The sequence below is a fragment of the Entelurus aequoreus genome, linkage group LG27, assembly GCF_033978785.1.
Source record: "Entelurus aequoreus isolate RoL-2023_Sb linkage group LG27, RoL_Eaeq_v1.1, whole genome shotgun sequence".
NCBI lineage: Eukaryota > Metazoa > Chordata > Actinopteri > Syngnathiformes > Syngnathidae > Entelurus > Entelurus aequoreus.
The window spans coordinates 11,945,929-11,962,256 of NC_084757.1; the positions used below are offsets into that span (position 1 = coordinate 11,945,929).

General features: G+C 37.9%; 2 protein-coding genes across 4 annotated transcripts in view; one reads left to right on the plus strand and one right to left on the minus strand.

Annotated features, from left to right (window-relative positions):
- mettl13 (methyltransferase 13, eEF1A lysine and N-terminal methyltransferase) overlaps positions 1-16,328 on the plus strand; it is a 47,483-nt gene that overhangs the window by 17,742 nt on the left and 13,413 nt on the right. The window contains exons 1-2 of one of the 3 annotated variants that reach the window (XM_062038861.1): positions 862-898; positions 2,445-2,487. The exons of 1 other annotated variant lie outside the window; for it this stretch is intronic. Coding sequence is in view for 1 of the 2 variants with exons in the window: in XM_062038860.1 (XP_061894844.1) it covers positions 15,514-15,666 (153 nt within the window). In the remaining variant the exon portion in view is untranslated. Of the gene's footprint in view, positions 1-861; positions 899-2,444; positions 2,488-15,393; positions 15,667-16,328 lie in introns of those variants that run through there. One more of the 3 variants, XM_062038860.1, reaches the window with a different exon arrangement.
- On the minus strand, positions 4,563-12,019 carry itpa (inosine triphosphatase (nucleoside triphosphate pyrophosphatase)). The gene is made up of 8 exons (XM_062038870.1): positions 11,844-12,019; positions 11,604-11,661; positions 11,474-11,538; positions 11,323-11,396; positions 8,439-8,470; positions 8,260-8,372; positions 8,106-8,182; positions 4,563-6,021 (listed from the first exon to the last, which is right to left on the minus strand). Exons 1-8 carry the CDS (start codon positions 11,904-11,906, stop codon positions 5,904-5,906), a joined length of 600 nt encoding a protein of 199 aa, XP_061894854.1. The 5' UTR covers positions 11,907-12,019; the 3' UTR covers positions 4,563-5,903.

A 16,328-nucleotide genomic window follows, 5' to 3' on the forward strand; every position in this document is an offset into this window, starting at 1 on the left:
ATTTTTAAATAAAAAAAACTGCTCAAAAAATCATGTCCCTAGTTTTTAAGTCACTACCTAAAATCACAAGAGTTTTGGAGGCAGGGCTAAGTCTAGATTTAAACCACGGGTGAAGTGTCTTGCCCAAGGACACAACGGCAGTGAGTATGGCGGTAGCTGGATTCGAACCAGGAACCTTCAAGTTTCTATCCGGCTGCGCTACTATCTTAGCCACACAGCCCCATAAAGAGTGTACACCTGTTATTTCGCTTTTGTTCTAGTGCACTGGTGTCAAAACTCAAGGCAGGCCTGGTAAACTGAAAGGAAAAAAAGCCTCAAAATAATATTCGTCAAAAGTACTTTAATATTTCTTTCGACCTCCATTTTGACTTAAACAAATACAAATACATGTTTTGCATATCTTTTAAACAGTAATATCTAATAATACATCAGACATTTTTAACATACATTCCAAACATATTTTGTTAAAATAAAATAAAAATACTTAAATAGCTTGACTAGACCAGGGGTCGGCAACCCGCGGCTCTAGAGCCGCATGCGGCTCTTTAGCGCCGCCCTAGTGGCTCTCTGAAGCTTTTTCAAAAATGTATGAAAAATGGAAAAAGATGAGGGGAAAAAAAAAAATGTTTTTGTTTTAATATGGTTACTGTAGGAGGACAAACATGTCACAAACCTCCCTAATTGTTATAAAGCACACTGTTTGTATTAAACATGCTTCACTGATTCGAGTATTTGGCGAGCGCCGTTTTGTCCTACTAATTTTGGCGGTCCTTGAACTCACCTCAGTTTGTTTACAATGTATAACTTTCTCCGACTTTCTAGGACGTGTTTTATGCCACTTCTTTTTCTGTCTCATTTTGTCCGCCAAACTTTTAACGTTGTGCGTGAATACACAAAGGTGAGTTTTGTTGATGTTATTGACTTGTGTGGAGTGATAATCAGACATATTTGGTCACTGCATGACTGCAAGCTAATCGATGCTAACATGCTATTTAGGCTAGCTGTATGTACATATTGCATCATTATGCCTCATTTGTAGCTATATTTGAGCTCATTTAGTTTCCTTTAAGTCATCTTAATTCAATGTATATCTCATGACACACTATCTGTTTGTATTATGGCTTCTAATTTGTTGCGGCTCCAGACAGATTTGTTTTTGTGTTTTTGGTCCAATGTGGCTCTTTCAACATTTTGGGTTGCCGACCCCTGGACTAGACAAACAAACAGTGTACAGGGTTACAGAACAGGAACGCTGATGGGTCGCCACAAGGCGCCCCGTAAAAGATGGGAAAAAGGTAAATGCTGGGGGAGGATGAGTAAAAAAATACAATCTAGACTGGGCTTCTTAGGGGGTCCAGTCTGGATTGGAAAACACCTCCATAGTAAAGCACATATACATATTTCAACATCTCAAGACTTGCAACAGAGGGGAGGGAGTGGGGGCTACGGTGGCAGGCTGCAGCTCTTCAGGCGCTGCCCATCCGTCCATCACCCCTAAGGAATTTGCGTCAAATTATCCATCAAATTGTACAGCAAAATTTTACTGTAAAAAAACAGTCTTACCCTTTTTTCATTTACAGTAATACGCTGTTTAAAATAAACAACCACAGATTTTACAGTAAAAAAAAAAAAACGGCAGCTCAGTAGCCAGAATTGTAACGTAAAAAACACGGGTACGTTTTTTTCATTTACAGTAATATGCTTTAAAAATAAAAAATAAAAAAAACGCGGTAAAATTGACGCTAAAATTCTGGCAACTGATACGTTTTTTTCATTTACAGTAATATGCTTTAAAAATAAAAAAAACGCGGTAAAATTGACGCTAAAATTCTGGCAACTGAGCTGCCAGTTTTTTTTATCGCAAAATCGTGAGTTTTTTTTTTTTTTTACAATTTTCTTTTTAAAAATTGCAAAGGCAACTGTGTACCTATATCTTGAAGCGAATCTTTATACATCCATATTCATATATTATTAACTGTTACAAGCGGCCCCCATGAGGGCAGCCATAACTGCCATTGGCCCTCCATGAGAACAAGTTTGACACTCCTGTTCTAGTGCATGAATCATAAGGACACAACTTCAACATATGCTGGAGATGTGTATCACCGAACCATTTTTTTAAAATATCTAATGTTTTGCACAGACTTTCCTACTAGGATCGTTTTACAAAAACAAACGGTTAAGTTAATGTCCAGAAACACTTGAGTTCCAGTCATAGAGCTCAGGATGTCCTTAGAAAGACTCGACTTAGTCCACAAATACCCGTATAAATGTGTTTGAGGTCAACTCTTCCATCAATCACTAGTTTGTTACCCTTAAAAAAAACATGGAGAGGAGTTCTAATTTCATTCATGGGTGTTTCAAAATAAAACCCAGCAGTCATTGGTTTGGTATGCAGAACAAAGTAACCCTTTTCTTCCTGTTATTCCTAAAATGTGACACAGGAGCATCTGGAGGTTTCAATTTGAAGCAGCAGGAGTGAGTCAGGTATGTCTCATAAATGCAAATATTTGTCTAGTCTCCTGGAAGCTACCTGGAAATCATCCTTTTCCTGTTTTTAGAACATTTTGTGCCACAGCGTTCAAGGGGGAACTGCACTGCATTTTGCCTATCGTTCACAATCCTTATGAGAGACAAGAGGCTTTTTTAAATTCTGTGCATTCTAATTTGGAAAAAACGGCTCGTTCTTGGTGGCTAGCAATGCAGCTAATGGGAACAATCCATTCTGCTTCTAAATCACTTTAAAATGCCTCCTAAAATCGCCAACAATACTTCATTTATGTTCCGTAACCTGTATAATAACCAAGCTGTATCAACATCAACTCTTTTTGGAGCCTAATAAATCATCACCTTGCGACGGCATGCTACGTTATTAGCCGTAAGCTAGCTTTTGGGTCAGCACCCGAATCACTTTTTAGTTTGTAATGCACAACACTATACGACACAAAGCGTGTTTGTAATGCACAACACAATAATACTGTAAAGTATTAGCCCACATTTGATGTTTTGTTGATACACAGCTAGCCAGACAGTGTATGTACTGTAGTTGTCATACCAAGCATGATGTGTATCATGATCAATATAATAGTAACTCACTCGATGGACAGTTGTCTGTTTGGTCAAGCTGGACGGGGACGTTTTTTTCCAGTTGATTTTGGGTAAACATGCCATTTATGTCGGCATAGCTTAGCTCAAATTCCACATTTGCAGCGTCAAGTTATGCCGGTCTTGACACTCTCGGCTTCTGTCCGCTCCAACGTTTCCCCCTTCCTTCGTGCTCGCTTCTATAAGCGGTAGTTCATCCTCCGTATATTCAGCTTAAAAAAGATAAGGTTGTGAATACTCATTTGTCCAAAAATAGTCGTCTCCATGGTTTGTTACCAAGTCTGCCATGATTAGAACACACACGTGCGTTTGTTTCCGGAAATTGGAACACAAATTTGTTGTCGGAAGTGCGTTGCAATGGGAACGGAAATAATAAATGCGCTGAGGAAAGAAGTTCCGGTAATGCTTAAAATGACAAAAACACGGTAAATATTGAACATATCACATATTGTTATGAATGTGTTTGTTACTACATATGGATATATATATATATATATATATATATATATATATATATATATATATATATATATATATATATTGTGAATGTTGTCTGTCTATCTGTGTTGGCGCTGTGATGAGGTGGCAACTTGTCCAGGGTGTACCCCGCCTTTCGCCCGAATGCAGCTGAGACAGGCTCCAGCACCCCCCGTAACCCCAAAAGGGACAAGCGGTAGAAAATGGATGGATGGATGGATATATATATATGACTATTTACATTGTAGATTGTCACTGAGGGCATCAAAACTATGAATAAACACATGTGGAGTTATGTATTTAACAAAAAAAAGGTGAAATAACTGAAAACATGTTTTATATTCTAGTTTCTTCAAAATAGCCACCCTTTGCTCTGATTACTGCTTTGCACACTCTTGGCATTCTCTGGATGAACTTCAAGAGGTAGTCACCTGAAATGGTTTTCACGTCACAGGTGTGCCTTATCAGGGTTGATTAGTAAAAGTTATTGCTTTATCAATGGGGATGGGACCATCAATTGTGTTGTGAATGAGAATGTGTCCAAACTTTTGGCCTGTACTGTGTATATATATATATATACATATATATATATATATATATATATATATATATATATATATATATATATATATATATATATATATATATATATATATATATATATACTTGCAGTGTATATAAAACGTTGAAGTAGTTTTAGAGGGCTTTGAAGGCTACAATGGTGACTCCCACAAGCCGTATCTTGCAAGCGTTTATCATATTTCGAATCCTAAAAATAAAGAGACGTGTCTTCTTGTCTCTCATGATTTTGAATGATTGAAAGGAAAAAAGTGTAGTTACCCTGTAACACATTATATTGACACTGGTTATTGCATTTATTAGATTTGAGTACTTGTATTTTTGTGTGCGATACAATAGCACCATTAAAGACAAAAGTCATCCACTAGTTTGGAGTTTTACCTATTTTTTTTGTGGTTACCATGACACAATCAAGATAATTGTATCTTTCTAAGATTTTGAAAGATTTTTTCCCTCCTCCAAAGATGAAATATAGGCCTTTTGTTTCAAGAAGCCGACGCACATGTGGCACTCCGAGGTATTTACCAGTCACATGTAGACTTTATGGTTCATTTAATAACCAACCTGCTTTGTTATTAATGTTGTGTTTGGACTCCATCCTCCCTCCATCCTGAACTATCATCATCCTCCCTGGCCAATTCTCGGCCTCAATCTGCTGCTCTCATCATCTGGAGCTTCTTGCGTATGACTTATGCTCCATGTTGGAAGCTATAACCTCACATCTCAGGTCACTCCAAATAACGGCCATGTTTATAAAAAAAAATGAGCAAAGAGACATTCATTATGTACAGTGGAACCTTGATTTGCGAACTTTTAGATCGAGCTAAATATGCCTCCGTGTGCGAACCATGTCTCTGTACGATCGCTTTTTTCATTTTGTGTCACCCTGCAGACAAAAAGCAGGGCGCAGGATTTTTAGAGGCGGAGCTCTCCACGTCACTCGTTGCGCAGTACACTGTGGTACTGTGTGGCTTTTCTGTTTTTTTCCGCCTTTTGGCAAGTTTGGTCCATTTTGCTAACTTAATATATGTCCCAAAAAGACAACACCCCAGCGTGGTAAGAATGAGGGAATCGCAGTGGATTTAAAAAAAAAAAAGAAAATATGATTTGTGAGCAGTACGTTAATGGCGCTCGCAAGTATGGAAGAATAAACAAAGCAGGCTTTGTACCACAGCAACTTTTAATTGTGATGAGACTGGAAAAATATGCCAGAGCAGACTCATTTAACAGCGTGGAAAAGCTACCTCTCATTCAGCGAGGCCTCTTCCAAAGCACATATAGCCCCTCTCCCCATCCCTCCTTTCTTGTCAGCTCCTCCTTCGCCAATGTTAATGTAAGTGGAATTTACTTTTTTTACATGTTTATTATTGTAGCAATATGGTTGCTAAAGTTAAGGATTTTTTGGGAATTTCTGATCGTTTGTGAGGGCACCAAATTGACTTATGTCTGTGCGCATGTTGGCGCAGGTTGTCATTAGTTGTTTTGGCTTGTTAATAAATAGTTATCACCCCATGATATGTTTGTTTGACATACAGTACTGTATATCACTTCATATTGTGTTCAAAGTGTACAAACTTACTAAAATATGAACTTTTATTGAGGCTGGAACCCATTATTCATATTTACATTGTTTTTTATGGAAACATTTGCTTTAGTTTCCAAACTTTTTGGTTCACGAACCCTGTTCAAGAACCAATTAAGTTCTTCAATCAAAGTTCCACTGTATGAACAAACATGGCGACTCAATTGTTCGCCATCTTCTTCTTCTTGCCGTACGGCGAGAAGTGCTCCGACATGGCCGCCAGGGCTCTGTATCGGTGAGAAATGGAGTTCTTTACTTCTTTGGGAAGCTCTGCGTAGCTGGACACAAAAAAAGAGGAAGCAATCATGAGAATGTTAGGAAAAAAAGAGGGATTTTATGTACAATATTTGTTTTTCGACAACTATATGCTAATACCTGTTTCCTTTTACCATTTACGGTTTTATTTTGAAATGGAGGATCATAGAGTTACAAATAATGTACATGACAAAACATTTATTGGGCTAGAGCAGGGATTCTTTTTTCACCAAGTACCACCTCGGGAAAAACGTGTCCCTCCGAGTAACACCATAATGACCAACATTAAAATACAGTAGCGTAGTAAGCTTAAGTATTCATTGAAAACAATACAGAGGTTTTATTTAACAAATATAATTCATCATTTGGCCACTGTAACATTACACACACAGTTGGAACAGTAACACTGTTTGAATATAGGAAAAGAAAACACTGTGCTTAAATCAAGCAATTCTATGGCGTACCACTAGATGGAGCATGTGTACCACTAGTGATACACATACCACAGTTTGAGAATCCCTGCGCTAAGGCACATAATTGACAAAGTAAAAATTTTTGTGTACTTTCTGCCACCTAGTGGGAGAACAAAGACTTGTTCTGCCGGTCACTATATGTCTCCGGAAGAGACGAACGTTTGTGGATAAAATCAGACCGCCATGAATTGCTTATAAACACATTATAATGGGACTGTGTGTGAATGTAGCTTGTCGTTCCAACCCCGGACAGTAGATGTCAATATAACTGATGCAATACAGCTCTTTTGCAGGGGTCTGACGGAGAATGTGTTGCCAATTTAGAAATGTTTTCGCTATATTTAAAGAGTACTAAGACCCTTCTAGATTTTGTTTTGTCCCAAAAAAAAAAAAGTAACCAGCAACACATTTAGCGACTTTTCTAGATTTATTCGAGACTATGTTAGGATTTCTGCAAGTATCAGCATATCTAGTTTAATGCAACTTAAAACAAATGTAATGGCCATGTCAAACTGCAGAGCGTTATTATATACAGGCAAAAGCATACAATTGGCTGTATAGACAGAATTGTAAGCATTTCACAATAGTAATGTTGAATAGTTAAAAAATAACTGAAAATAAATTGTGGCCAAATTAGGCACTAATGTGATCATAACATAAAATAATAAAAATGCAAGTAACCCTTTCCTACGCAATGAACATTTTTCATTACTGTAGTATTTTGTACTATTGGAATAGGTGAATAACTTAAGTAAACAAACATCAAAACAGAATGGACTTAATATTTGTTAGCAAAAATTGCACTTCAATAAATATAAAACATCTTGAAATGCAGTCCCCCCTCCCAATTGGAAAAACTGGGTAGGATGATTTGCTTTATCTTTTTTGTTGCCTATTGCAATTGTGTTCAATTATTTTAATGCCTCGGGACCTCATATGTCATGTTTTTAATGCCATTCAAGGCCTTCAGTTTAGCAAAATCCATTTAATGACTTAATCCTTGCTTTAAGGTGAAAACACTGTTTTTTTCACCCGAGTTGGTGCTGCTGTGCCCCTCCCTCTTCTTGGAAGGGGCTTTGTCTTGCTTGTGACAATAAAACAAATACGAGAAGAAGCAGTAAAAGTAGGTTAATTTGTAATTCTATTTTTCTTGCATAAACGGGAATGGGGGTAAAAAGTAACGCTATGAATCGCGTTTTTCCAAGTTTTTGGGGCATTTTTATGCTATTTCCAAGCATCTCCTTTTTATTATCGTTGATTTTAAATGGTCAAACTAATGCATATTATATATGCATGCCCTAGTAAACAAAAAAAAAAGTCATATTTATTTTGATTGTTAGATTTTGAAGTACATTTGTACAGGTGGGTGCGAATGTACCCATTACCAGAGCTGTACACTTAGTGTAATTAATTAGAACCTTGCACAAAAGCTCAGAAAAACCCCATTTATAACTCTACCAAGTCAGAGAAATTGCAGCAATACAGCAGAATAGAGGTGAGTGGAGAAGTAAAGAATGCTTGGCTTGACTTTACAGTGTTAAAGCAGGACAGTACAGATAGCCTGGACAAGTACGCCCTTAATCTCTAGCTCCCTCTAGTGATACGTAGCAACAAAGCACAAACATCCCCCTTACGTTTTGTCATAGCCCTCTGGTTGGAAACAGGGATCCCATCCAAAGTCTCGTGGTCCTCTTGGTTCCACAATGTGCCCCTAAAAAGACAAATCACATTAGATCGAGACAAAACCCTTAAAGACTTGTGAAGGACTGTCAAGAGAAATTGTGTCACCTGAGTAATTCCCCTGAAGAGCTCCACTGGTTTGTCTTTTCCGGGCGTGAAAGCAAAGGTGCAGAGGGCCCACGCGGACTTATCCTCAAATCCGGCCAGGAGTTTGTACAAGCCTTTAAATAGAACACAGGACAAGGTCATTTAATTACAAAAGAACATCCGGATTTTCTAGTACTGACCTTCTGGCTTGAGTTGATCTAGGAACCACTTTCTGTAAAACAATGACATTTAGGTTACTTAAAGCTTTCTGGGGCCCCTCTAATGACAAAATCCACATTTATTTTACAGTTCCGGACGTAAAAATGATGTCTCCAGGTAAAATTCCCCCAAAATAGACAAAGTAGTGATTTGAGTTTTTGAATTTAAGCACATTTTGAAACGCCCATTTTTACCTACTGGAGGCAATTTCACATTACGTAGTTTGTGTTTAGGTAGCACCTTCATCCCGAATCACGATTTTCACACAGAATTTAAAGAAGGATGAAATATGTCTGCCAGATGCACTGTTGCAGGTTGTAACAATACAACTAAAGCCTGCATACATTTCCAAATGATTGTAATACAAGAAAAGTATGGCCTTATCCTATCAAACTGACCAAATGAGAAGAGTGTAATTTGCAGCGGTCATTTTAATGATTCTGCCTTCAAATCATTTTTTTTTAGTCTGAGTTTGAATGGAACTTTTTGAAAAGACTCAAGCCAAAAGCTATCACGAAAATCAGGAGACGAAAGACTAAAATCAGAACCAAAGACGGAGAAAGAAGAGCAGACCTGGTGTGCAAAAAGAATATAAGTCGCTAGTATTCTATTTTGCGTCCTCTTCTACTGATGTTTTCCTCAAGATGTTTAGGAAATGCTGAAACAGCAGGCTATGATCTATACTGTGATTCTTTTATATTTATTTTTGCTCATATTTTTAACCATATTAGTTTTGACACAATGGACACACTGTCAATGCGGGGAAATGGGCTCCAATTCTGTAGACGACGTCACACCAAGAGGGAGTGGCATATCGAGTCTGCCGATGGAAAGTGGGCGTTCCAAATACACATCACTCAAAAACTAATTGATAGACTGCCAGATTAGTTTTTAGGAGCAAAAAAAACACAAAGAGAATGTGTTAATGCAGTGTTTTTCAACCTTTTCTGAGCCAAGGCACATTTTTTTCATTGAAAAAATCCCGAGGCACACAACCAGCAGAAAACAAAAAAATTAAACTCAGCAGCCGATATTGACAGTAAAAAATCGTTCTCGCAATTGTTAGATATTAATTCAAGCCATAACCAAGCATGCATCGCTATAGTTCTTGTCTCAAAGTAGGTGTACTGTCACGACCTGTCACATCACGCAGTGACTTATTTTGAGTTTATTGGTGTTTTCCTGTAAGTAGTGTTTTAGTTCTTGTCTTGCGCTCCTATTTTGGTGTTGATTGTCATGTCATGTACGGATGTACTTTGTGGACGCCGTCTGCTGCTCCACACGCTGTAAGTCTTTGCTGTCGTTCAGCATTCTGTTTTTGTTTACTTTGGAGCCAGTTCAGTTTTAGCTTCGTTTTGCATAGCCATCCCTAAGCTTCAATGCCTTTTCTTAGCGGCACTCGCATTTTGTTTATTTTTGGTTTAAGCATTAGACAGCTTTTTACCTGCAAACCATCATCGTCGTTCCTGACATTTACAAAGCAATTAGCTACTTGCTGCCACCCACTGATATGGAAGAGTATTACATGGTTAGTCTGCCGAGCTCTAGACAGCACCGACCCTCAACAACGACACATTTTTTTCATTGAAAAAATCCCGAGACACACAACCAGCAGAAAACAAAAAAATTAAACTCAGCAGCCGATATTGACAGTAAAAAATCGTTCTCGCAATTGTTAGATATTAATTCAAGCCATAACCAAGCATGCATCGCTATAGTTCTTGTCTCAAAGTAGGTGTACTGTCACGACCTGTCACATCACGCCGTGACTTATTTTGAGTTTATTGGTGTTTTCCTGTAAGTAGTGTTTTAGTTCTTGTCTTGCGCTCCTATTTTGGTGTTGATTGTCATGTCAGGTACGGATGTACTTTGTGGACGCCGTCTGCTGCTCCACACGCTGTAAGTCTTTGCTGTCGTTCAGCATTCTGTTTTTGTTTACTTTGGAGCCAGTTCAGTTTTAGCTTCGTTTTGCATAGCCATCCCTAAGCTTCAATGCCTTTTCTTAGCGGCACTCGCATTTTGTTTATTTTTGGTTTAAGCATTAGACAGCTTTTTACCTGCAAACCATCATCGTCGTTCCTGACATTTACAAAGCAATTAGCTACCTGCTGCCACCCACTGATATGGAAGAGTATTACATGGTTAGTCTGCCGAGCTCTAGACAGCACCGACACTCAACGACACATTTGCGGATTATAATTACCGTATTTTTCGGACTATAAGTCACAGTTTTTTTCATAGTTTGGCCGGGGGTGCGACTTATACTCAGGAGCGACTTATGTGTGAAATTATTAACACATTACCGTAAAATATCAAATAATATTATTTAGCTCATTCACGTAAGAGACTAGACGTATAAGATTTCATGGGATTTAGCGATTAGGAGTGACAGATTGTTTGGTAAACGTATAGCATGTTCTATATGTTATAGTTATTTGAATGACTCTTACCATAATATGTTACGTTAACATACCAGGCACGTTCCGAGTTGGTTATTTATGCCTCATATAACGTACACTTATTCAGCCTGTTGTTCACTATTCTTTATTTATTTTAAATTGCCTTTCAAATGTCTATTCTTGGTGTTGGGTTTTATCAAATAAATTTCCCCCAAAAATGCGACTTATATGTGTTTTTTTCCTTCATTATGCATTTTCGGCAGGTGCGACTTATACTCCGAAAAATACGGTGCTGGTTTGCAAAAAAAATGTTTTAACCCAATTAGGTGAAATTGCATAATCTCCCATTGCACACCAAACAATATCTCACGGTACACTAGTGTGCCGCGGCACAGTTGTTGAAAAACACTGTGTTAATGGGCACTATGGCTCCTTCAAGGTGTGTAATCAGAGTGGTAAAACTAACATGTAAGGGCCAGGCAAGCCTCCCAGTGCCTTGAAACACAGACAGGTGTCCTCCACGATGACCGGGCCATCAATCTAAACAAACACAGACAGACAGAGCACTTTTTGTTTTTCTATTCCCGTTTTAATATGATATAAAGAAGCAAGTGTACCTGCTGCGCAGCCTCCTTGCACTTCTGGATAGAAATTTCATCTGGCTCCCCTTGGTATTCAGGCACTAGCGAAATAAGTGGTTATGTGATATATCATGGTTTATTAAGAGTGGTAATAACTCTTACTTACAGTCAATCTTCTTTGAGATGAGTTTGTAGGGAAAGGTGTCGCCCAGAATCTGAATCACCTGAAGAACCAAAACAACATCGGCAATCGATTAGTACGCCTTGAGAGCGTTCCTCGTTCTTTTGGGTTGACCAGCAGGCGTCTCGAATGAACGGTTAAACACGCTATAATGTATTAAATGTTCTACACCTCCGGAAAGAAAGTTGCACATGGCTTCATCTCGAATAAATGAATTTCGCTTACCTCTTCAAGTTTTTTCCCGTTTCCTGTCACAAACACGACAGACCTTCCTGCCGGTACCGCCATGTTGGATCGTCTTCTTCGTTTTATTCCCTCTTCTTCTACGGTGTATTGGCGGTATTCCGCCTAGATATTAATAGTTAGACGGGCCGCGCCCATTTAAAGTAAACAAGAACGCCAGGGGTAACCTTAAAACCAAGCAAAATGCGTATTAATAGCACATGTCTGGAAGTCGGCATTGAAGTTAACTGCATGGAAATCGGTTAAGAAATGAGCACGTTATAATTCATTTTAACATACAGTACGTGCTTTGCTTGGACTTTAGCCCCCACAAAGATGGCCGCCAAGTAGACACGTCGCTTAGCTAGCTTATGTCCTGTTTTACATATTATACATTTAAAGTTACACAATCGATCATTCCTTACTTCTGCAAACATTGGAAAACTATGGCATAAGAGGTGTTTCACAACAGTGGTTAAGTAGTTATTTAAGTAATATATCTCAATATGTGGAAATTAATTGACCTGTCTCCGCTCGGGATGGTCTCCTGCTGGCCCCACTATGGACTGGGCTCTCGCTATTATGTTAGATCCACTATGGACTGGACTCTCACTATTATGTTGGATCCACTATGGACTGGACTCTCACTATTATGTTAGATCCACTATGGACTGGACTCACACTATTATGTTAGATCCACTATGGACTGCACTCTCACTATTATGTTAGATCCACTATGGACTGGACTCTTACTATTATGTTAGATCCACTATGGACTGGACTTTCACTATTATGTTAGATCCACTATGGACTGGACTCTCACTATTATGTTAGATCCACTATGGACTGGACTCTCACACTATTATGTTAGATCCACTATGGACTGGACTCTATCACTATTATGTTTGATCCACTATGGACTGAACTCTCTCTATTATGTTAGATCCACTATGGACTGGACTCTCACACTGTTATGTTAGATCCACTATGGACTGGACTCTCACTATTATGTTAGATCCACTATGGACTGGACTCTCACACTATTATGTTAGATCCACTATGGACTGGACTCTCACACTATTATGTTAGATCCACTATGGACTGGACTCTCACAATATTATGTTAGATCCACTATAGACTGGACTCTCACACTATTACGTTAAATCCACTATGGACTGGACTCTTACAATATTATGTTAGATCCACTATGGACTGGACTCTCACAATATTATGCTAGATCCACTTGACGTCCATTGCACTGGTCGCCCTGGGGGGAGGGGAGGGGGGGTCCCCACGGGGACCAAGGTTTCTCATTGTCCCATTGAGTTGAGTTTTTCCTTGCCCTGATGTGGGATCTGAGCTGAGGATGTCGTTGTGGCTTGTGCAGCCCTTTGTGACACTCGTGATTTAGGGCTATATAAGTAAACATTGATTGATTGATTAATAAGACTAAATCACAGCCAATTAGAGTAACTTGTGGGGTTCCACAAGGCTTGGTATTGGGACCTAATTTAATTATACTTTATCTAATAAATTGAAATGCATTATGTTTGCAGATGATACAAATGTATATTGTTCAGGAGAAGACTTGAAGGAAGTGTTGAGGATAATAGAGGTTGAGTTGATTCAGCTACAAAAATGGTTTGATATTAATAAGTTATCATTAAATGATAATGAAAATAAATGTATGATGTTTAGTGGTGCAAGGACAAATTGTGAAGCAAAATTCAAATTAAATCAAGTGGATATTGATAGAGTATATGAAACTAAGTTATTGGGAATAATAATAATTGATCATAAATTATGTTGGAAACTGCAGATGGAATACATAAAGGGAAAAATACCCAAATCCATTGCTTATTCTTTATAAAGTAAAACACATGCTGAATAGGACATGTCTGCATATGTTATATTATTCTTTTATTTTTCCATATTTAACATATTGTGTTGAAGTTTGGGGAAATGTTTATAAAACAAACATAGACCCAATAATTAAACTCCAAGAAAGTGTAATTACAATGATACACAAAGCGTGCTACTATGAACCTACCAATCTATTATTTATAAGTTCTAATGTGTTAACATTTTCAGATATTGCGTTTTTAAAAACAATGGAAATTATGTTTCGAGTAAAGAACAACAGCCGTCCAGCTTGTTTTCTTAGGTCATTTAAATTAAGAGGAGAAATCTATAATTTACGGGGGATATTGATTTTTCAAATATGTAAAGTAAGAACGAATATAAAATACACATGTATTTCAGTTTTACGAGTTAAATGGTGGAACAAGCTCAGTGATGAGTTGAAGACATGTAGTTCTTTGTTAAGGTTTAAGAAAGCCTTTAAAGGTGAAATAATGGAACATTATAAAATATAGAAACGATTACTTTTATCCGATTTAGTTTTTGAACGTTGATGTTCCATGCAATCTAATTTTCAGTGAATCTATAGGATATGCAAATATAAGCCTTGGCTTCAGCCTATTCCTTTTTTCGGTCATTGTTTTTGTGTGTGTGTGTGTGTGTGTGTGTGTGTATGTAAATGATTGCTAATATGTATAATCTGTGCTGTTAAATTGATCACACAAAATCGTTGATTATATGACTAAAATAAACTAATTTAATTCATTAATTCAAAGTGCACAAAATCATGACCGCCAGAACCAGGAATTATATGTAACGTGTTACTTATGCATTGTTTGGTGAAAACCAGAACCACCATTTGAATTTCCCGTGTAATGTTTTTATATCAGTGGTTCTTAACCTGGGTTCGATCGAACCCTAGGGGTTCGGTGAGTCGGCCTCAGGGGTTCGGCAGAGGTCAAAACACACCTGACTCATCGTGTAAATACAAAGTTCTCCCTATCGGCGTATTACGGATACGGCAACAGCTGACTGATTTGCAGGTGTGTAATTTGTTGTGAGTTTATGCACTGTGTTGGTTTTGTTGTTTGAACAAGGTGATGTTCATGCACGGTTCATTTTATGCACCAGTAAAAAAAACATGCTAACACTTTAGTATGGGGAACATATTCACCATGAATTAGTTGCTTATTAACATGCAAATTAGTAACATATTGGCTCTTAACTAGTCATTATAAAGTACTTATTAATGCCTTATTCGACATGGCATTATTAACCCTAAACCTCTAACCCTGGCCCTAACCCTCTAACCCTAACACTAACCAAATAACTCTAAATTAAGTCTTTATTACTTAGAATATGTTCCCTTAGTGTCCAAAAAACTCTATATTAAGTTTTTGTTACTTAGAATATGTTCCCCATACTAAAGTGTTACCAAAAACATATAACTTTGTCTTGAATTGGAATTTTTTTTAATTTATTTTTTTCACTAAAGAAGGGTTCTGTGAATGCGCATATGAAACTGGTGGGGTTCGGTACCTACAACAAGGTTAAGAACCACTGTTCTATATACTTATCTGATTGCAAACAGGAACCGATGATGTCCGGTTTTGTTGCTGTACGGAGCAAAGACTGGGGGTGTCAGTTTCAACCAATCGGAGACCGAATTGAAGTACACTGGCCCAATTGGAAAGTTGTCCGAATTGCAAAGTTGTCCGGCTCGAAACATCGGCTCAAAAACACCATGTGGAGTGTCATATGTCCTAGTTAGCCCTATATTTATTCTAGTATTATAATATTTCTAAGCAAAAATATGAATTTGTTACCGCGTACCGCCGAGGAGTTCAGTTCGGCAGAGTACTGGGAAAGATTCTTTAAGAAGCGCGGAGAGAAGTCCTTCGAGTGGTATGGCGACTACAACAAACTGTGTGGTGTGCTGCATAAGTACATAAAAATACAAGACAAGGTGAGGAAAACGTCTCTTCAATAAAACATACTCATGTCAAGTATGCTAATGAAAGCTAAAGTGGACAAAACTCAACACTGCACTCTCTTTACTGTTGGAGCTACTTTCGCACATTCAATTATACTTTACTGACTGAAATAGATCTTACAATTGATATGGAAACGATCAAAAAGGCTATTAAGGAAATTTCAGAACCATCGACGTACAGTACAGGCCAAAAGTTTGGACACACCTTCTTTCAATGCGTTTTCTTTATTTTCATGACTATTTACATTGTAGATTGTCACTGAAGGCATCAAAACTATGACACCTGTGAAGTAAAAACTATTGCAGGTGACTACCTCTTGAAGTTCATCCAGAGAATGCCAAGAGTGTGCAAAGCCGTAATCAGAGCAAAGGGTGGCTACTTTGAAGAAACTAGAATATAAAACATGTTTTCAGTTATTTCCCCTTTTTTTGTTAAGTACATAACTCCACATGTGTTCATTCATAGTTTTGATGTGACAATATATAATGTAAATAGTCATGTAAATAAAGAAAACATTAAAACGAGAAGGTGTGTCCAAACTTTTGGCCTGTACTGTATATCGTTTATAGCCATTTGGCCTAAGAAATACAGAGATATCAGTTTTGATCCATATCGCCCAGCCCTAGCAGGGGAT

Bases quoted from the DNA above. Each gene is read 5' to 3' on its own strand.
- itpa (XM_062038870.1), bottom strand. From the start codon at position 11,906: ATGGCGGTACCGGCAGGAAGGTCTGTCGTGTTTGTGACAGGAAACGGG. The intron at 11,539-11,603 runs GTAAGTAAGAGT...TTATTTCGCTAG, and splicing joins CATCTCAAAGAAGATTGACT to TGCCTGAATACCAAGGGGAG. The intron at 8,471-11,322 runs GTTAGTTTTACC...ATTGTTTTACAG, and splicing joins GGCTTGCCTGGCCCTTACAT to AAAGTGGTTCCTAGATCAAC.